The sequence below is a fragment of the Pan troglodytes genome, chromosome 10 (genome assembly GCF_028858775.2).
Source record: "Pan troglodytes isolate AG18354 chromosome 10, NHGRI_mPanTro3-v2.0_pri, whole genome shotgun sequence".
NCBI lineage: Eukaryota > Metazoa > Chordata > Mammalia > Primates > Hominidae > Pan > Pan troglodytes.
In genome coordinates, this window is record NC_072408.2 from 103,165,150 (window position 1) to 103,187,297 (window position 22,148).

Genomic DNA, 22,148 nt, shown 5'->3' on the forward strand with positions numbered 1-22,148 from the left:
CATGGACTGTGTCTGTGTATGTGACCTGTCTAACAGCTTTTATACTCTAAAATATGTTCCACAAGAAAAGAATGCGTTGGAATCAGCTATCAGGCACTGACAGGTGACCAAAAAGGTGCAGAATCTCTGTGAAAGCTGTTGGTGAAATCCATGTGCTATTACAGAGAGAAAATAAGCATAGTAGATTATGGTAGCCTATGCTACTAGCAATCTTTGCAACCCAAGAGGAATCAATGTCTCTTATGACGTCTTGAAGTATTACTTCAAGGTCAAGGAGAAACTCAATAGATCGCCTATTTGCCCTTATTTACTACCTATTAAAAGTTACTACTGTAATAAAATAAGTTTTAAAAAACATATACAACTTGAGAAAACAAATATTTTTAATCTTTCACCATTTGTTAAAAACAAAGCATGTTTTATGATAGTTAATACCAAAATATTCTAGAAAATATGCAATTGGTCTAAAATATTAGCTAAAACATACGTTCATTTTCTTTGACTCATACCTTTTCTTTAGGAAAAGAGGATTGTCTTGTAGTCAAATACTAAAAATATGTCCCAGAAACCATCCACTAAGATATATACTGTGTTTATTTTATTCCTGATCATCATTGGCAAACACATTGGCAAGACCCTTCTATCCTAAGAGTAGGCACACTGCACTTCCCACCAAAAATTCAATGGGGGGGGTCCCACCAAAAATTCAATGAGGGGGGTCTAAAAGAGAATTAAGGATTTTGCTCTGTGTATCTAGAATAGGTCCTCTGGCAAGAGGAACAACAGTAAAATCATGATGTTTGAGATTTGACCCAAATGTACAATTTTCCCCTCCTACATATAATTATATCCAAATTATTATATTAAATTTCCTACTGAGCCCATCCCTCTCTCCTCCCCACCATGACAAAAACAAAACAAGGCCGGGCGTGGTGGCTCACACCTGTAATCCCAGCACTTTGGGAGGTCGAGGCAGGCAGATCACTTGAGGTCAGGAGTTCAAGACTAGCCTGGTCAACATGGTGAAACCCCAACCCCATCCCTACTAAAAATAATAAAAAACTTAGCTGGGCATGGTGGCCCATGCCTGTAATCCCAGCTACTCAGGAGGCTGAGGCAGGAGAATCACTTGAACCCAGGAGGTGGAGGTTGCAGTGAGCCAACATTGTGCCACTGCACTCCAGCCTGGGCAGCAGAGCGAGACTGTCTCAAAAAAAAAAAAAGGTAGATGTTATCAAGGAAAACCTTAACAAATGAATGAAAGGGTCCTTGCAGAACAGTAGCATTGTTATAGACTCTGAAGTGAAGAAACCTGGGTTCTAAAGTACTGGTTCTGGAGCTGGGTAACCTTGAGCAAATAATGACCCTTCTGAGTAAAGGAAATAAGAAAACTGAAGCCTGGGTAGAATGAACGGCTTAGCCAGTCATCAACTAGGAAGTGTTTAAGTGTATCCAAAATCCAAACCTATGACTTTAAAAAGTCCAGAGCCCACTCCACTATACATTTCCCTCTCTCAAAACATAAGTATGTGCATTCTAGTGGAAGGGGTAAGGGTGTCCATGCTTTCCAGCCACTGCCACAAATCTCTAACAGCAGAATTTCAGGCACAGGTAAGGAAGATCTGCCAGATACTCTGCACATCATGACACACTGAAAGCCAGTCACATAAGTTCCTTCCCAGTTACTACTATGACATCCCTAGGGCTATTTCAGATTTGAATATGTAGCCTTCCTCTAGAAATTTCACCAGGATTTTGTATTTAACACACTTAACAAGCTCTTTTTATTTTAACATCTGGATACTATTACTTTATGTTGTAAAAAGCACTGTCAAATGCATGAAACATTATGAAACTGATGAAGCCACAAACAGAAATTTCACAGACTTCCTATGCACTTTTAAGCTGTATTAACTTGGGTTATAAGAATAAAAAAAATTAATAGTTATTTAACAATCAAGATAATATTATAAAATGCATTCTTATTTAAGAACTAGTGAAAAATGGAAGGATATGTGGAATAGAACAATTCATCAGGGTTTGAGACCAGGTATCGTAATGTTGGAGTGAGAGGGAAATATTCCAGTTAGTAACCAAACAAAAGTTACATAGTCTTCAATTTCCTAAGAAACCATGGAATGAGACAGAAATAAACAAAGGGAAGCTATTATGAACTTATCTAAAAAGTAAATTTACATTCTATTCATAAAGTAATTAAAAGGAGGAAGCATCTCCCCCTATGCCAAATATTTACCATTATCCTTGCTGCTGTTTTCTTCAATAGTCATTTGTTCAGCCAATTCAGACAATGATTCATCAATAGTCTGGCTTCCTCGGAGTGTGAGGGATAGCCTTCTCTTAAACTTTTTCATCCTATCAATTGAATGTGGCTTGAAAAATCCTGAAAGAAAAGAATAAACACAAAACTAAAGCTATAAATATTTTACCACTAAAGAAAAATACCGCCTGGGTTTACTGGAAATCTTTAAAATAGGAATATAATGAGGAATTCTCGCTTCTGCCAAACATCACCAAATCCAACCCCTTTTTTAAAAAGATTCACCTACTCCAAATAATGCTGTATTTATTTGGCATCATCAGAAGAGCAGGAATTCCATGTAACTAAAGAGTGGGACTTTAAGCATCACAAATAAGTTTAGAAGGATTGGAAATTTTCTTAAAATGTGTATTTTAAAAACAATTACAGTAAAATATCAACATTATTTTGATGCTTAGGTTCCATAACATAAATATCAATCATTATATTGGAACCAGCCAGTGATATCTTCAGATATAACAGGGAGGCGGGTGAGGTAATGGAGGAAGACAAAGAACAATGTTTGACAATTAAACAGCTCCAACAAGAAATTTTCCTTTTTACGCTCTTACACAGCCAGTACATTAGAGTTTGGTTTTGTTTTTACTTGTTAGGCTTTCAAGTGTCTCTTTCATCCTAAGAGAACCAAGCTTTAGAAGGAAGAAACGAAAGCCAAATTAGCGGGTACTGAATGCCTGCCACACAGCAGACACTTTCATATCTCTAATTGTGTCTTTCTAATTCTGAAAGGTAAAGTATACTATCCCATTTTCACACATGAGGAAACATGCTCATAGAAGTTCCCTGACTCATGTCAAACAAATAAATGACAGAACTGAGATTTAAAACCAGAATTACCATTTACTTTTTCCTTCACACTTTAACATCTTTGAAATCAGAATGTATCTCAGAATTAATGTGATGTCAAAATGTAACTGACAGTATTTTTTCTTACAGGTACATAAATTAATGGTATAATTCATAGTAGAGTCTTGGATATGATGAAACAAGGTACTTATGCCAAACCCAAATTCTTGACCCACAATTTCCTTTCTAACTTGGTATTTCTATGATGAGCTGGCTTACCAGATTGCCATGCACACTATAACCATTATCCCAACCAACCAAGAGTAAGGGCCGTACAACTCCTCTATGTTAAAGTACAGGGGTTTTACCATCCAGCTCCAGATATCTATTTTATATCTGTAAATGTTTTGCTTATTTTCTCATTCTAAGGATTTATTCTAAGTAACTGAGTTTGCTGAACAGGTAATCTATGCATATTAGTTATAGAATAATTTATTTTTGCTTAAAAGCTGGGGGGGAGGTATCACAAATAAACATAAGTAATAATTTTATATTTTACTACTTTCATATTATATACATATTATATTTTAAAATAGAAACCAGCTGGGCATAGTAGCTCATGCTTGTAATCCTGGCATATTGGGAGGCCAAGGCAGGAGGATCTCTTGAGGTCAGGAGGTTAAGACCAGCCTGGAAAACAGCGAGAATTTGTCTCTACTGAAAAAAACAAAGAAAATTAGCCAGGCATGGTGGCATCTGCCTGTATGCCCAGCTACTCAGGAGACTGGGGTGGGAGGATCACTTTGAGCCCAGGAATTTGAGGCTGCAGTGAGCTACAAATGTGCCACTGCACTCCAGCCTGAGTGATAGAATAAGATGCTCTCTCTTAAATAATGTTTTTTAATAATTTTTTAAAAATCCACTAAAATAAAAATACCAAAAAATACTAAATACACATTAAAATAGCAAGAGTTGCGATTGCACTTTAATAAGGACTCTTTTCACCCACACGCTCTAAAATAAGAGACATACTTTGGTGAGATATTGAAAAGTTTCTATTCCTTAGCTCAGTTTAAAGTCGAGTTTATGCCTAATGTTTTCTACTAAGGTATCCTCCAGTTCACAAATCCTCTTTTCAGCTGTGTCTAATCTGCAGTTAAACCCATCTGTTGTGCTCTTAGTTTTAGTTACTATATTTTTCAGCTCTAGAATTTCCATTTGACTCCTTCCTGCAGATGCCAGCTCTCTAGTGAAATTCTCCACCTCAGCATCTATTTTCATGAACCGAATACAGTATTTTAAAGCCCCTGCTTTTAACTCCAAAGTCTGAACAATCTATCGATCTGTTTCTCTTGTCAATTTTCTTCTCTTGATCTTTTTGTATGCTTAGTAATTTTTTATTGTATGTAAGACATTGTGAGTTATCATATGCATATGTATACGGAAAAAACGTAGAGCCTCCAGATGATGTTACCTTCCTCCAGAAAGGATTTAATTTTTATTTTTTTAACAGTCTCTATAGGAGCAGACTGATGCAATCCAATTGGGACTGAGCTGACTTGAGACTGAGTTTCAGACACTACAAAGATTGGTAGGCCTCTGATTTGTCCTCACTCTATGGTGTGGCTCTTCAACAGATTTCAACTGTAAACCTAGGGCCAGAACAACAACACAACAAACTACTGAAAGCTCCATTCAACTTCCTCAGTCGTTTTTTGCTCATCTCTTATGCCTTGCTCAGCTTTTATCTTCTTACCCCCAATAGCTTAAGAGTTGGAAAATGGATCAAGAGGAAAACCAGCACAGAGTGTGTCTGTCTCCCTTCTTTCCTGAATCTTGACTCTTCAAGTGTTGATTCACTGAGAAGCTTTACAATGCCTTCAAAATGATTTTTTCCCCTAGCATTTCTAGTTTTCAGCAATTTTAGTCTGTTACAAGTTACTCCATCATAGGCAGAAATGGAGGTTTTGATGTGGATTAGATGAGATAATATATGCACTTCCCAAGCAAAGGAGAAAGTAAACCATGAAGTTCATTCCAATTAAGAAACCTGTTAATTGTAGGGTTACTCTAAATGCTATTCTTTACTTCTGATAGTCAACCTTTATAGCTCTACCTTGACAGTCAGTAACTCATGCCATTTGTTTAAACACACTAGATATTTAAGTTGTACTGAGCTATTGCCACTCTCATCTACCCTTTGTTTCTGTAAGACTTTACACTACTTTACACTAGAGACATCTTCCTTTGTTAGGCTCCCAAATCACCCTATGCAGTAAAGAAATAATTAGGGAGGCTTGGGGTACTCTAACTCTGCACATTCTGAAAAAAGCACTAGTCTGTGAGAGGCTCCTGGGAGATAACCTCCGAGCCCTTGGAATATCCTGCCTGATAAGAGTGTCTCTACATAACTGAGACCTTGGATCATATCAGATAATCTACATAAACAATATGAATTATGGTTAATGCTTGTTTTTGTATGCCTGGGGCTCTGGCCCACACTGTATCAGTTTGATTTCTTAGGTGAGGAAGGACCTGCAGGAGAGGCTGGAGACTGAGTAACTAAAGTCAGTCATATGAGCACTCCATGCCTATCTAATAGATCCACAGTAATTTTCTTGCACAACAAGACTCAGGTGAACTTCCCTGGTTGAAGCTCTTTGCATGTTGTCATAGCCCATGCAACTCCACTGGAAGAAGGCAAATGAAAGCTCACATCTGGATCCTCTTGGACTTCAAGCTACATACCTTTTCCCTTTGTTGATTTTCATCTGCATCTTTTAGCCATAACAAATCATAACCATGAGTTTAACAGCTTTTCTCTTAAGTTCTATGAGTCCTTCGAGCAAATCATCAAGCATGATGGGTTGGTCTTGGGGATTCCCAATGCACACTCCAAGAAATCTACGTGCCCCAACAAAAAGTCCGAAGAGATGGTAGCTCATAACTACCAACATTTCGGACTCCAACTTTTTCAAACACAGGCATCTAGTCACTAATTTTTGTATTTTTAGTAGAGACAGAGTTTTGCCATGTTGACCAGGCTGATCTTGAACTCCTAGCCTCAAGTGATCCGCTCACCTCGGCCTCTCAAAGTGCTGGGATTACAGGCATGAGACACTGCACTTGGCCCTCAACATGTTATTAATATAATAGTTATTAACTTTTTTTTGGTGAGGGATAATAAATGTTATTGTCCGAGGCCACTAAGGTTTTTTTTTTTTAATTTTTAAAAAAGTTGTAAAATACACGTAACAAAATTCACTATCTTTACCATTTTTAAGTGCAGTTTCAGTGGTATTTATTTCATATTGTTCTGCATCTACCACCACTTTCCATCTCCAGAATTCATTTCATCTTGCAAGATGTAAACTCTGTACCCATTAAAGAATAAATTCCCATTCCTGTCCTTCCCCCAGCCCCTGGCAACCAAAGTCCACTGTGTATTTTACAGTTGCATTATCCAACTATACAGACATCACCACTTCAGAATCTTGCCACACCATTTTTGAATGACCCTTTTGCTATTTTGCTGACCACGGGACCTGCCTATTGTTCTGGATGACAAATAAGGACAAAAATAACAAAGTATTATAGAAATGTTATTACAGAATTAATTCACATAACAGTAACATTCTGTAACACAGAATAACTATAAATGGATTCAGTATCTATTACAGCACAGAACTGAGCTATCCAAAACTGTAGCCAACAGCAGGCTAATAAGCACTTGAAAAGTATGTAGTCCAAACTGAGTTGTGCTGCAACTGTAAAATACACAGTGGACTTTGGTTGCCAGGGGCTGGGGGAAGGACAGGAATGGGAAGTTATTCTTTAATGGGTAAAGAGTTTACATCTTGCAAGATGAAATGAATTCTGGAGATGGAAAATGGTGATAGATGCAGAACAATATGAAATAAATACCACTGAACTGCACTTAAAAATGGTAAAGATAGTGAATTTTGCTATGTGTATTTTACAACTTTTTAAAAAATTTTTAAAAAAAACCTTAGTGGCTTCAGACAATAACATTTATTATCCCTCACCAAAAAAAAGTTAATAACTATTATATTAATAACATGTTGAGGGCCAAGCGCAGTGTCTCATGCCTGTAATCCCAGCACCTTGAGAGGCCGAGGTGAGCGGATCACTTGAGGCCAGGAGTTCAAGATCAGCCTGGTCAACATGGCAAAACTCCGTCTCTACTAAAAATATAAAAATTAGCCAGGCATGGTGGTGCATGCCTGTAATCCTAGCTACTTGGGCTGAGGCATAAGAATCACTTGATCCCAGGGGGCAGAGGTTGCAGTGAGCTAGGATCGTGTCACTGCACTCCAGCCTGGGTGACAGAGTGAGACTCTGTCTCAATCAATCAATAAAATAAAATAAAATAATGTTGAAAAATATTTTAGATGTTTAAGTAAAAAAATCACCAAAATTAACTCTGCCTTTTAAAAAGTTTTCAAAAAATATGCCTACAAAAATCTTAAAAATTACATATGGGGTGCACATTACATTTCTACTGGACAATGCTGACATAGAGCATTTTATATGCTCTATGTCAGCATGGTTTTAAGAGAGTCTAAGAGAAAAAAATAGAATCACATAAACCTTAACCTTTTCTTCATATAGTGCATTTGAACAATGTATCAGGGGACATTCTATGCGCTTCTAACTCAGAATAATACGCATGGCACTTATTTCATCATCAAAGAGTGAAGAAAATCCTGGTCTATAAAGTAATTTTAACTATACTTATTTTATATTCTGTCAGGAGTAAGAAAGATATTTCTAATTCATAAAAGCAAGAGAAAAATACTTACAAAGCTAAACCTTACTATAAAATTTTCAAATAAAATCACATCTTCAAATTGTTCCTATTTTTAATCTGTGGTATAATTGTAAAATTTTAATTAAGTTACAGTGATTTGTAAACACAGATAAAGAATTTCATTACCACAGCCTAGATCATTATTAAAGAAAAAATATTCCCAAATGAAATAGGTTCCCTGACATTTCTAATTATCTTTAAGTAGAAATGTGCATATCAACTTTTTTCGTTAGCTGAGAACAAAGGCACATATGCTAAACTAAAAACACCTTTTGTGACGTAAAAACTACTACTTACACTGGCTTTAAGGTTAATCTTTAATATTTACTATAATAGGGCAGTGCAAAATTACTGATTATCTAAAATTGGAACACTCAAGAGTTTGGTTAAAATATTTTATCAGTTTAATAAAAATTTTTGAGATTATTAAGATCTTTACACTATAATTTCTTTTTTTAACTTTTATGCTCAGGAGTACATGAACATGTTTGTTATATAGGTAAACTGCATATATGGGGGTTTGGTGTGCAGATTATTCTGTCACCAAAGTAGTAAGTATAGTACCCAATAGGTAGTTTTTTTATCCTCTCCCTCCTCCAATCTTCACCCTCAAGTAGGCCCCGGTGTCTGTTGATCCCCTCTTTGTGTCCATGCGTTCTCATTGCTTAGCTCCCACTTATGAGTGAGAACATGTGGTATTTGGTTTTCTGTTCCTACATTAGTTTGCTTAGAATAAATGGATGAATCTGGAGGCCATCATCCTATGCTATTGTTTCTATGAATATTAAGATAGATTAAACAGTGTGACTTAATGGTAAATGACTAAATATTCACATTTCAGTGTAAATGTCATTCTTCAGAGGGCCCTTTTCTGACTCTCTCTATTCCTCTATCCTTAGTTTTTACTCATAGCACTTATATATATACACACACACACACACGTCTCATATATGTACGTGTGTGTACTGCAAAACTAATGTTTTTCTAGATGTCAAAAACACTTCTAGCTTTTTGTAATACTTAGATCAAATTTAAAACGGTAAAAGGGCAGTAAAGGGTTACAGAATGACAGCATACAACTCTCCATTTAAAGACAGTTGAAAATGTTCAAAAATCAGTTATCAACAATAAGTACATAAAAGGAACTTGCAAATATAATGAATTATCTTACTTCGCCTTGGGCTAAACTTGTTCTTGGATTATCTGCTATACAATTAAGGAAAGTTTTTATGTTTCTTTTATCCTGAAAAGGTAAGAATTCTATTTACTTAAGGAATATAGATAATGATTCTAGAATGCCAACTCAGTTTGGGCCTTAGGAATAGAAAAATATGCATACCATACACTGTTTTAAAAGAAGATAACAGCTATAAATACTCCCAAACTAGATGTTCTAGTATGTCTTTACTTGTAAAAATGGTGTTATAGCGTGGTTTTCTCAGCACTTGCAGTAAGAAACTCTTTGCATACAATTTCACCTTATATTCAAGCTACTCTAATATAAAAGGACTTATTAGAGTGGCAATCCACTGTTTATGTTTTTGAAATATTCTTAAAACAATTTTTTGTTAATTGCAAAATATTAAAGAAAAGGCTAAATATTGTTTTTAAATGACTAAATGACTTTCCTTTAGGTAAATAAGCAAAACGTACACGTAGAACAAATCAAGTATTGTGAAGAATAAAATCTAGGATTTATTGGGAAACTAAGATTATTCCACGTGATGTTGCTTTTGTCAGTCTTTCTGAAATATCAAACAGAGATAAAGACAGATTTATTTCTTCATAACATTTTCAGCAACGATGACTATAAATAAAAACTACTGTAAAAAAAGTGAACTCATTAGGTGGCATGTAAGCAAATATTCTGTTATTTTCCCCACAATAATTAAGCCATGACAAATACCGAACACACTCTAGGACATGTAAGCTAATCATACAGAATGAGGAATAACCAATGTTTAAAACAAACTTTTTTCACTAGAGACAATGTTGTTATTTGCATAAAACACAAAGTAAAATACAAAAATTAGCCAGGTGTGGTGGTGTGCACCTGTAATCCCAGCTACTTGGGAGGCTGAGGCAGAAGAATCGCTTGAACCTGGGAGGTGGAGGTTGCAATGAGCTAAGATCATACCACTGCACTCCAGACCAGGTGACAGAGCAAGACGCCATGTCAAACAAACAAACAAAACCATGAAGTGATTGTACAAAACACTGACAGAGCACTGAATTAAAATTTCAATCATGCTATAGGTTTTTTAAACAAACACTTAAAATTTTTAATCCTTGGCCAAGTGTGGTGGCTCACGACTGTAATCTCAGCAATTTGGGAGGCCAAGGCAGGCGGATCACCTGAGGTTGGGAGTTCAAGACCGCCTGACCAACATGGAAAAACCCTGTCTCTACTAAAAATATAAAATTAGCTGGGTGTGGTGGTGCATGCCTGTAATCCCAGCTACTCGGGAGGCTGCCGCAGGAGAATCGCTTGAACCCAGGAGGCAGAGACTGCAGTGAGCCGAGATCGTGCCATTGCACTCCAGCCTGGGCCAACAAGAGAGAAACTCTGTCTAAAAAAAAAAAAATTAATCCTTGATGTGTTCAAATCTGAGGCTGATTCTTTTCTTTTGATAGTATGAATAGTGAAACACACAAACTAGAAAAAAAGAAATGTACCAAAGATTTTCCTCCATTCAAAAATACCATAAGAAAGACAATATTAGTTTATTATGACACTTGAGGTGTAAAATGTCAGAGAAGAATGCTCTAGAGCTTGGTTCTTGTACCAAAAACAACCAGTAAACTGGAAAAACAACAAGAATCAACTATCTTCCAAGTATGGAACCTAATTAGACACTAAAAACAACCAGGAAAGTGCTTCATGCAGAGGCTGCTGATCTTGATAGGAGACTCACATGGGCAAACCAGTAGCTACCATTCCCCATTTCTCAGCTTTGCCACAACAGTAAGGAACAGCAGCCCCCATCTCTGGAGCGACTTATTAGTGCCATAGCAGGCAGTGGGAGAATTCTGTCCTCCAAAAATTCAAGTTTGAATATTTTGGTCAGTTTGGCAGATCACTGAGACAGGCACAGAGGCAGATGCTTGCCTTTATTTAGGCCCTCTGGGGCTACCAGGCAGGGGAGGCGCACCTGCATCTACTGGAAGATCTAATAAGACAGCACCTTCTTCTTTAAACCAGATATTGTTATATCATTGTCAGGTCACTGACTTACTACAGAGATAATGTAATAGAAACTTCAGTGACTATACACACAAGAAATACACAGTTTGCAAAAATGGTTTTGGAAAGTCACAAAGGGATGACAACAGCCTTCAACTGGCCAAGAAAGGCCTGATGAGTGGGAGAATCTGATAACCACAGTTACCACATTGTACTACAGTGGCTAGGTCTCAACAAATAACCACAAAGCACACAAACAGGAAAGCATGGCCCATTAAGAAAAAAAGCATTTGACAGAAACCTGAAGCAGCACAGAATTTGGAACTGCTAGTCAAAAATGTTAAATCAACTGTCCTAAATATGCTCAAAGAGCTGAAGGAAATCAGGAAAACAATGTATGAGCAAAACAAGAATATCAATAAAGAGACTGAAATTATAAAATGGAATCAAAACAAAAATTCCAAAGCTAAAAATTACAATAACTACAATTAAAAAATTCACTAGAGTGGTTCAACAGATTTGAACAGGCAGAAAAAATGATTAGCAAATTTGAAGACAAGGCAATTAAAATTATCCAGTCTTAGGGATACAAAGAAAAAAGAATGAAGAAAAATGAATAGAGCCTGATGAACCTACCGGACAGGGACACTATTAAGTGTACCCACCTATACAGCATAGGAGCCCCCAAAGATAAAAGAAAGGGGGAAATATTTGAAGAAATAATGGTGAAAAGCTTCTCAAACCTCATGAAAGACATGAATACATACATCCAAAAATTTCAAATAAATCCAAGAATAAATTCAAAGGAGATACAATATTCAGACACATTATATCCAAAGTGTAGAAACCCAAAGACAAATAAAGTATCTTGAAAGCAGCAAGAGAAAAGCAACTAGACATATACATGGGCTCTTCAGTAAGATTAACAGCTGATGTGTCATCATAAACTGTGATGACCAGGCAGCAATAGGAACGGCATATTTTAAATCCAGAGAGAAAACAAAAAGTCAACCAAGAATTTTATATTCAGCAAAACTATCCTTTAAGAATGAAGGAGAAATTTCCAGATAAAAGCCAAGGAAGTATGTTACCAGTAGACCTACTCTATAAGAAAGATAAAGGGAAACCTTCAGGCTATAATGAAAGGACGTAAGACATAACACTGGTAAAGGTAATTACACAGGTAATTATAAAAGAGAGTATTAATGCACTTTTGGTTTTTAACTTTTTGCTTTTCTTGTTTTTTTAATTATTTTATTGTTGTTGTTTTTGAAGTTCTGGGGTATATGTGCAAGATGAGCAGGCTTGTTACATAGGTAAACATGTGCCATGGTGGTTTGCTGCACTTAACCCATCACCTAGGTATTAAGGCCAACATGCATTAGCTCTTTTCCCTAATGCTCTCCCTACCCCTGCCCTCCTCTGACAGGCCTCAGTAAGTGTTGTTTCCCTCCCTGTTTCCATATGTTCTCACTGTTCACCTCCCACTTATAAGTCAGAACACGAGGTGTTTGGTTTTCTGTTTCTGTGTTAGTTTGCTGAGCATAATGGTTTCCAGCCTTAACCATGTCCCTGCAAAGGACATGACCTCATTCCTTTTTGTGGCTGAATAGTATTCCACGGTGTCCATGTACCACATCTTCTTTATCCAGTCTATGAATGATGGGCATTTGGGTTGATTCCATGTCTTTGCTGTTGTGAATAGTGCTGCAATGAACATACACATGCATGTATCTTTGTAACAGAATGATTTATATTCCTTTGGGTATATACCCAGTAATGGGATTGCTGGTCAAATGGTATTTCTGGTTCTAAATCTTTGAGGAATCGCCACACTGTCTTCCACAATGGTTGAACTAATTTACATTCCCACCAACAGTGTAAAAGCATCCCTATTTCTCCACAACCTTGCCAGTATCTGTTGTTTCTTGACATTTTAGTAATCGCCATTCGACTGGTGTGAGGTGTTATCTCGTTGTGATTTTGATTTGCATTTATCTTAAAAGGCAAAAAAAAACTATAAATCTGCTGCTGGGCACATAAAATATAAAAAGGTAATCTGTGACAATAACAATATAAAAGAGAAGAGACAGAGATATACAGGAGCAGACTATTTATATACTACTAAGTTGGTATTATTCAAATGAGGTTACTATGATTTTAAGATGTTAACTATAATCCTCAAGGTAACCACTAAAAAACTAACTATAAAATATTACAGAAAAGGAAAAAAAACAAAGGAATTGGAATGGCATGCTATTTTAAAAATTAGCAAAGTGCAATAAAAGGGCAAAAATAAAAAAATTAAGGAGTTAGAAACAAATAAGACATACAGAAAACAATAGCTAACTAGAAAAATTAGTTCTTCCTTATCAGTATTTTAAATGTAAATGAATTAAACTCTTCAATTAAAAGGCAGAGATTGTCAGACTGGATTTTTTAGAAACCCAATCCACCTAAATGCTGTCTATAAGAGACCGGGTGCAGTGGCTCATACCTGTAATCCCAGGACTTTGGGAAGTGGGTGGATCGTGTGAGGTCAGGAGTTCAAGACAAGCCTGGCCAACATGGTGAAATCCCATTTCTACTAAAAACACAAAAATTGGCCAGGTGCAGTGGCTCACGCCTGTAATCCCCGCACTTTGGAAGGCGGAGGCAGGCAGATCACAAGGTCAGGAGATCAAGACCAGCTTGGCCAACATGGTGAAACCCCATCTCTACTAAAAATACAAAAAAACAGCCGGGCGTGGTGGCACACGCCTGTAGTCCCAGCTACTCGGTAGGCCGAGGCAGGAGAATCACTTGAACCTGGGAGGTGGAGGCTGCAGTAAGCTGAGATCATGCCACCGCACTCCAGCCTGGGTGACACAGTGAGACTCTATCTCAAAAAATAAATAAATAAATAAAATTAGCCAGGCGTAGTGGCGTGCACCTATAATCCCAGCTATTCAGGAGGCTGAGGCAGGAAAACTGCTTGAATCCGAGAAGCACAGCTTGCAGTGAGCCAAGATTGCGCCACTGCACTCCAGCCTGGGCAACAAGAGCAAAACTCCACTGAAAAAAAGGCCGGGCACGGTGGCTCACGCCTGTAATCCTAGCACTTTTGGAGGGCAACACAAGTGGATCATGAGATCAAGAGATCAAGACCATCCTGGCCAACATGGTGAAACCCCATCTCTACTAAATATACAAAAATTAGCTGGGCATGGTGGCAGGTGCCTGTAGTCCCAGCTACTCAGGAGGCTGAAGCAGAAGAATCACTTGAACCCAAGAGGCAGAGGTTGCAGTGAGCCGAGATCACACCACCGCACTCCAGCCTGGTGAGGGAGGGAGACTCTGTCTCAAAAAAAAAAAAGAGAGAGAAGCACTTTGGATACAAAGACACTAAGAAACTGAAAGTGAAAGGATAGGAAAAAATATTCCATGCAAATAGTAACCAAAAAAGAGCAAGTGTAGCTATGTTTTTGTCAGACAAAACAGAGTATGATAAGACACGAAGGCCATCATATATTATAAGGGGTTCAATACATTAAGCTATATCAATTATAAACATTTACACACCTAAAAACAGAGACTAAAAATATATTAAGCAAAAACAGAATTGAAAGGGGAAACAGACAACTCTACAATAATAGATGGAGACTTCAATATCCTATTTTAAGTACTGGACAGAAGAACCAGACAGATTTATAAAGAAATACAGGACGTGGCTGGGTGTGGTGGCTCATGCCTGTAATCCCAACACTTTAGGAGGCAGAGGCAGGCAGATCACCTGAGGTCAGGAGTTTCAAACCAGCCTGGCCAACATGGTGAAAACTCGTCTTTACTAAAAATACAAAAGAAGCTAGCCAGGTGTGGTGGTGCATGCCGGTAATCCCAGCTACTCAGGAAGCTGAGACAGGAGAATTGCTTGAAGTTGGGAGGCAGAGTTGAAGTGAGCCAGGATCACACTCCAGCCTGGACGACAGAGTGAGACTCTGTCTCACAGAAAGGGGAAGGGAAGGCAGGGGAGGGGAGGGGAAGCGAGGGGAGGGGAGGGGAGGGGAAGGGGAGGAAAGAAATATAGGACTTGAACAGCACTATATACCTATTGTATTAGACCTATCAGATATACATAGTACACTCCACCTAACAAGCAGAATACACACTCTTCAAGCGCATATGGAACATTCTCCAGGACAGGCCATAAGGCAGGCCATAAAACAAGTCTTAATAAACTTTAAAAAACTAAAATCATAAAAAGCTATTTTCCAATCAAAATGGAATGAAACTAAAAATCAGACACAGAAGGAAAACCGGAAAATTCATGCATATGTGGAAATTAAGCAACATATTCTCAAACAAGCAACTGATCAAAGAAGAAACCACAAGAGATATAAAAAAGACCCTCATGCAAATGAAAACAAAAACACAACATACATAAGCATATGAGATGTAGCTAAAGAAGTGTAAAGAGGATGTTTATAGCTATAAAAGCTTACATTAAAAGAGCTCAATAACCTAATGGTACACTTTATAGAATTAGAAAAAGAACATCAAACAAAACTCAAAGCTAGCAGAAAGAAGAAAATAATAAAGTCCAAATTGGAGATAAACAAAATAGAGAATAGAAAAAGAATAGAGAAAAAACAAAACAGAAAGTTGGTTCTTTAAAAGATCAACGAAATAGGCCGGGCACAGGGAGGCCGATGTGGGTGTACCACCTGAGGTCAGGAGTTTGAGACCAGCCTAGCCAACATGGTGAAACCCCATTTCTACTAAAATACAAAAATTAGCTGGACGTCATGCCAAGTACCTGTAATCTCAGCTACTTGGGAGGCTGAGGCAGGAGAACTGCTTCAACCTGGGAGGTGGAGGTTGCAGCGAGCCGAGGTCGTGCCACTGCACTGCAGCCTGGGCAACACAGTGAGACTCTGTCTCAAAAAAAAAAAAACAAAACAAAAAAGAAAAAAAAATCAACAAAATAAATTTTTAGCTAGACTGACTAACAAGAAGAGATTACACTCAAATAACTAAAATCAGAAAGTGGAAACATCACTACCAATTATACATAAATAAAACGGATTATAAAAGAATGCTATGAACAATTATATGCTAACAAATTGGATAGCTTAATGAAATAGACAAACTCTTACAAACACACAAACCAGCAAAACTGACTTAAGAAGAAAGAGACAACCAAAATATACCTAAGAAGTGAGGTGACAATCAGTATAAAACACTTCCAAACCAAAAAAGCCCAGGACCAGATGACTTTACTGATAAAGTCTACCAAACATTTAAAGATGAATTAACAACCTATTCCTAAACAACTGAAGAGGGGGTAACACTTCTTGACTTCTATAAGGCCAACATTACCCTGACACCAAAGCCAAACAAAGACATCGTAAGAAAAGAAAATTTTACAAGTCAGTATCCTTTATAAATATAGATGCAAAAATCCTTAAGAAAATACTAACAAATTGAATTCGGCAGCTTATTAAAAAGATTATACCAAATGGGTATATAATGAACTAGGATTTGTCTCAAGAATGCGACGGTGGTTCAACATAAGAAAATCAATTAATGTAGCCAGGCGCAGTGGCTCACGCCCATAATCTCAGAACTTTGGGAGGCAAAGGCAGGAAGATCACCTGAGGTCAGGCGTTGGAGGCCAGCCTGGACAACATGGTGAAACCCCGTCTCTACTAAAAATACAAAATTAGCCGGGCATGGTGGCGCATGCCTGTAATCCCAGTTACTTAGGAGGTTGAGGCGGGAGAATCGCTTAAACCCAGGAGGGAGAGGTTGCAATGAGCTGAGATTGGGCCATTGCACTCCAGTCTGGGCAACAAGAGCAAAACCCTGTCTCAAAAAAAAAGAAAATCAACTAATGTAATACATCACATTAGCAAAATGAAGATAAACCACATGAACTTCTCAACTGATTTAGCAAAAAAAAAAAAAAAAAAAAAAAAAGGATTTTACAAAATTCAACACCCTTTCATGATAAAATCACTCAATAAACAAAAGAGAAAGGAATTTCCTCAACATGAAAAGGCCATATATAAAAACTCACAGTTAATATCATATTCAATGGTGAAAGACTGAAAGCTTTTCTCTTAAGATAAAAAACAAGACAAAGATGCCTGCTTTCACCACTTCTATTCAATACAGTACTGGAAGTTCTAGTCAGAACAATTAGGCAAGAAAAAGAAATATAAGGCAGCCAAATAGGAAATGAAAAAGTAAAACTATCCCTATTTAGAGATGACATGATCTTATATGAAGAAAACCTTAAAGAATCCACAAATAAAACCCTGTTAGAGCTAATAAACTAATTTCCTTAAGATGTAGAAAGAAAACTGCCATGATGAAATCAGTTGTATTTCTATAGGTTAGCAATGAACTATATGAAAGGGAAATTTTAAAAAGAATCCATTTAGAATAGCATCAAAAACAGTAAAATACTTAGGAATAAATTTAACCAATGCAGTGATAGACTTATATGCTGAAAATTACAAAATATTGTTGAATAAAATTAAAGAAACCTAAATAAATGAAAGTATATCCCATACTCATGGATTGGAAGACTTAATATTAATATGATGTCAACATTATCCAAATGATCTACAGGTTTAATGCAATCTCTATCAAAATTCCAATGGTGCTCTTATGCAGAAAAAGAACATGGTCTAAAATTTGTTCCGGTTTACAGTGAGCTATGATTATGCCACTGCACTCCAGCCTGGGTGATAGTGGGATCCTGTCTCAAATTTAAAAAAAAAAAAAGAAGGATGACGACGATATCTTAAAATTTATATGGAATTCCAAGGAACCTTGAATAGTTTTGAACTAGAAGAACAAAGGTGGAGGTCTTATGTGTCCCCATTTCAAGACTTAATAAAAAGATAAAAAGCTACAATAATCAAAACATTGTGGTATTGACATAAGAATAGATATATATAGACCAATAGAATAGAGTTGAGAACCCATACACAGACTCTCACATCTGATTTTTGACAAAGGTACCAGGACCATTCAATAGGGAGGGAGCAGTTTATTCAGCAAATGGTGCTGGGAAAACTGGATGTTTTCATGCAAAAGAGTGAAACTGGACCATTACCTTACACCATATACAAGAGTTAACTGAAAATGAATCAAAGGCCTAAATATAAGAGTTAAAACTGTAAAACTCTTAGAAGAAATATTCCTGATGTTGGATTTCACAATGATTTCTTAAATATGACACCAAAGGCACGGGCAACAACAAAAAAGACCCCCAAAAACAGACATATTGGACTTTAAATTTAAAATGATAGTAAAGAGAGTGAAACAACCCACAGAATGGGTTAAAATACTTGCAAATCATATATCTGACAAGAGTTTAATATCCAGAAAGAACTGCTACAACTCAACAGCAAAAAACAAACACACAATTTAAAAACGGGTAAAGGTCTTGAATGTACATCGCACCAAAGATATACCAATGGCCTATAAGCACATAAAAAGATGCTCAACATTATTACTCATTGGAGAAATGCAAACCAAAACCACTATGAGATACCACCTCATACCCACTAGGATGGCTACTATCAAACAGAAAGCAGTGTTAGTGAGGATGTGGACAAACTGGAACACTGATGCAACTGTAAAATGGTGTAGCCATTGTGAAAAACTGGTAGTTCCTCAAAAAACTAAACACAGAATAATCATATGACCCAGCAATTCTACTCCTAGGGATATACCAAAAAAAAACCAAAAACTGAAAACAGGGACTCAAACAGATACTTGTACACCAATGTTAATGGCAGCATTATTCACAACAGCCAAAAGGTGAAAACAAACTGCCAATCAACGGATAAACAAAATGTGGCATATACATACAATGCCATAAAAAGAAATGAAGTTCTGACATATGCTACAACATAGATGAGCCTTGAGAACATTATGCTAAGGGAACTAAGTCAGACACAAAAGGACAAATATTGTATGATTCTACTTACATGAAAAAGCTCTAGAAATAGTTGTGATGGTTACACAAAATTTCAATCTTAATTGTCGTTGAACGTTATGCTTAAAAATAACTAAAATGGCAAATTTTGTTTTGTATATTTTATCACAATAAAAACATTTTAACTGTCGTGTTGGCAGGCATTTATATCAGTTTTCCATCAAGCCTAAATATGGTCAATATTTCATTTGAGTGGAGCTTTACTGAAATAATTGGCTAAATAATTTCAATATGACCTATACCAATTATGCTGAACACAACAGAGTATATCAGGATTAGCGCTTTATGGTTATGATGTAGACGCTCACAAAAGACTGTTGTTGCTCCCCGCTTAACAGTAAGAATGAGCCAGACAAACTATAAAATCATAGTTTTTTAAACTCAGAAAGCTGAGGATGCAAAGGAAATAAATCAACTAAATTCTAGAGGAACAAGCCCTTTCTGGAAAAGAAAACAGGGCTGGGATCATGGTGAAAGGAGAAGTGAACCTGCAATAGGAGAGTGAAACTAGCCAACTTTTAACAGACTTTTCAAGGGGAACACGGGGGCAAGATAGATTAAAATCTCAGAAATCTCATTCACAAAGCAAATCTGCACTTTCCCAATAGGATCCCTTCGAAGTATTGAAGCTGAATAAGGGAAGGTGAGGCGATGGGACCACAGAATGCTGGGGACAAGGCAGAAGAGCTGAGAGAAACCCCTGTTCAAGTGGCACACTAAGTGTAAGGTGGCCAAAGGAAGGTGGCAGGGTATTAGTTCAGTGCTCTCTCCAGAGGTAAGGACTGAAGCCAGAAGTGGGGCTAGAGAGAGAAAAAAAAAAACATGTCCCAGCTGCTCCAAATGCCAACAGCTGTGCTGTGAAACAGAGAGGGATCTCCCACAGTACAACAAACTGGGCTATAAAGGCTGGGGTGGGCTATAAAGGATGGCGAGATTGCCTGAATCTCACAGGTACTCAGATCGCAAACTCTAATAAAGGGAGTGTCCTCATCCTGCCTTCACAACATCTGATACCAGTGGTAAACTAAAGACAACTAAAACTGCAACAAGGTCCCATCCCAAACTGAACTGACTCAGCCCCTAACACTAGTGACCTGACAGAATACTTCAGTCTGTACTGTCCTTTTTCACAAGGTCTGACAGCAAATAAAAAATCAGAGACCAAGAAACAGAAAAATGTGACCCACAATCAAGAGCAAAGATGTAATATGAAGTCTTTCAGTGACAACATTTCAAATTATGGCTATTTTGCTACTCAAAAAGATGACAATTTTTTAAAGTATTAGAGTTTATGAAATAGTTTAATTGGATCAGACACAGGTTTTTGGTAATAAATACTGTTTGTTTTTCCATATAAAGGTATTAAAAGTGGTGTACAGAATTCATACAACATAGAAACCACCTGTCCCACTACTATTAATAGTTTGGTCAAATCTGGAAAGCTAAATCAAATAAAGTAGAAAAACTATAAAATTTTGCAGAGACTTCATATACTAATAAGTATTACTGACGCTCCAAATATATTTGGCCATGTAATATCAATGACACTTTTAACACTTTACAAAACCTAATGTTCCAAAAAACATATATAAATACATTCACATGAATTCCATCAGGCCATACATGCTGTTTCATAGGCTGTTTTCCCATGAAGTATTACATTTCAGCTACTTCCCCTCAACTATTTCATGGAGATCCATTTATATAAATAAATGTAGCTATACATCATCTTTCTAAATGGATGTTTACTATTCCATTGTATGGCTATACTATGTAGCAGAAATGTCTTATGCTTCGGGTTTCATCACACAGACATTAAGACAGACATGGTGAGATTTAATAAAATTAATACATTTTACTCCTTCATCAAGAACATTCTTAAGTGAAACTGTTTCTGTTTCTTTCCCTGTATGTGTGAAGTAAAGAATGCCACTGCCATGATTTTGAAATAAGGAGCCAGAAGTTTTACACACATTGCATATGTACCACCAGGGCAAATGTCAACAGAGTTTAAAAGGTGGGGGGGGGGGCGGGGGGACAAATATTTTAGTATTATGAAAATTAAGTTTTGACCTTGTGGGCTTTCTGAAAGGGTCTCAGGATCACAAATCACACTGTGAGATTTCCTAGGTTAGTTCCCCAAGCTGAATTTCAATTAACCTATCTTAGCAAACAGAACATTAATAATTCAATAAGAAAGGTAATAACTAGTAATAATAGTAACCATAATCAAAATTACTAATTGCTGAGCACAGGAAGTAAGTTTGGGGGAAAAAAGTAAATTAAGGATTGAACCTATTGGAACAAATTTAATCTAGAACTCAGAAAAAAAGTCAATGTTTAAAGCGTGAGTCTGAGAGCTGCACTTATATAAAACCAACTGAAGCCAGAAAGGGTATGTGTAATAAGAGGGAAGGTCAGAAACTTGAGGAATACTTAAAGTTAACAAGTAGACAAGGGCAAAGTGTAATCAACCCAGTTCCAAACAGAATGGATAGAGACATCAATTCTGACAACTGAAGAAACATTAGAGACAACCTGGGCCAAGCAATTTATTTTATGATTAAAGAAACAGAGCCTGAAGAGGCTCAAAAAAGTGAAGTGATCTGGCCAAGTCTCTGAAAGTGAGAGAGTCAGGTCTTAAAATTTCATCTTAGGGATCCCAACTCAATTTTCTTTCCACAGTAGCAAATTTCCAGAGTTAGGAAGCAACTCTCTTACCTGCTAACTACTGAAGAATTAAAATCTAGCATGAGAGACAGATTTCAGCAAGAAAATAGCACGTGTATCTCTACTCCTTCAAACTCTGCTCCTCTTGCAGTCTTCACCATGGCAGTAAATGGATGGTAACTATAGTCTAACATTTGCTCTGTCTTTCCTTTTCTCACATTCCACAATCAATGCATCACCAAAGCCTTCAAAATGTATCAAGTCTGATCACATGAACTGCTCAAATCCTGATCCAAGCCCAGCCTCATCATCTCTTTGCTTAGAATTTAATGTTTAGAGCATCCAA

General features: G+C 37.0%; 1 protein-coding gene across 5 annotated transcripts in view; it reads right to left on the reverse strand.

Annotated features, from left to right (window-relative positions):
* Nucleotides 1–22,148, reverse strand: part of CDK17 (cyclin dependent kinase 17) — a 115,974-nt gene that overhangs the window by 47,886 nt on the left and 45,940 nt on the right. For all 5 annotated transcript variants that reach the window (XM_001147273.7, XM_063786978.1, XM_063786979.1 and 2 more), the window contains one exon: nt 2,255–2,401. In XM_001147273.7, the coding sequence (XP_001147273.1) occupies nt 2,255–2,372 (118 nt within the window). In that variant the 5' untranslated portion in view covers nt 2,373–2,401. The remainder of the gene's footprint in view (nt 1–2,254; nt 2,402–22,148) is intronic.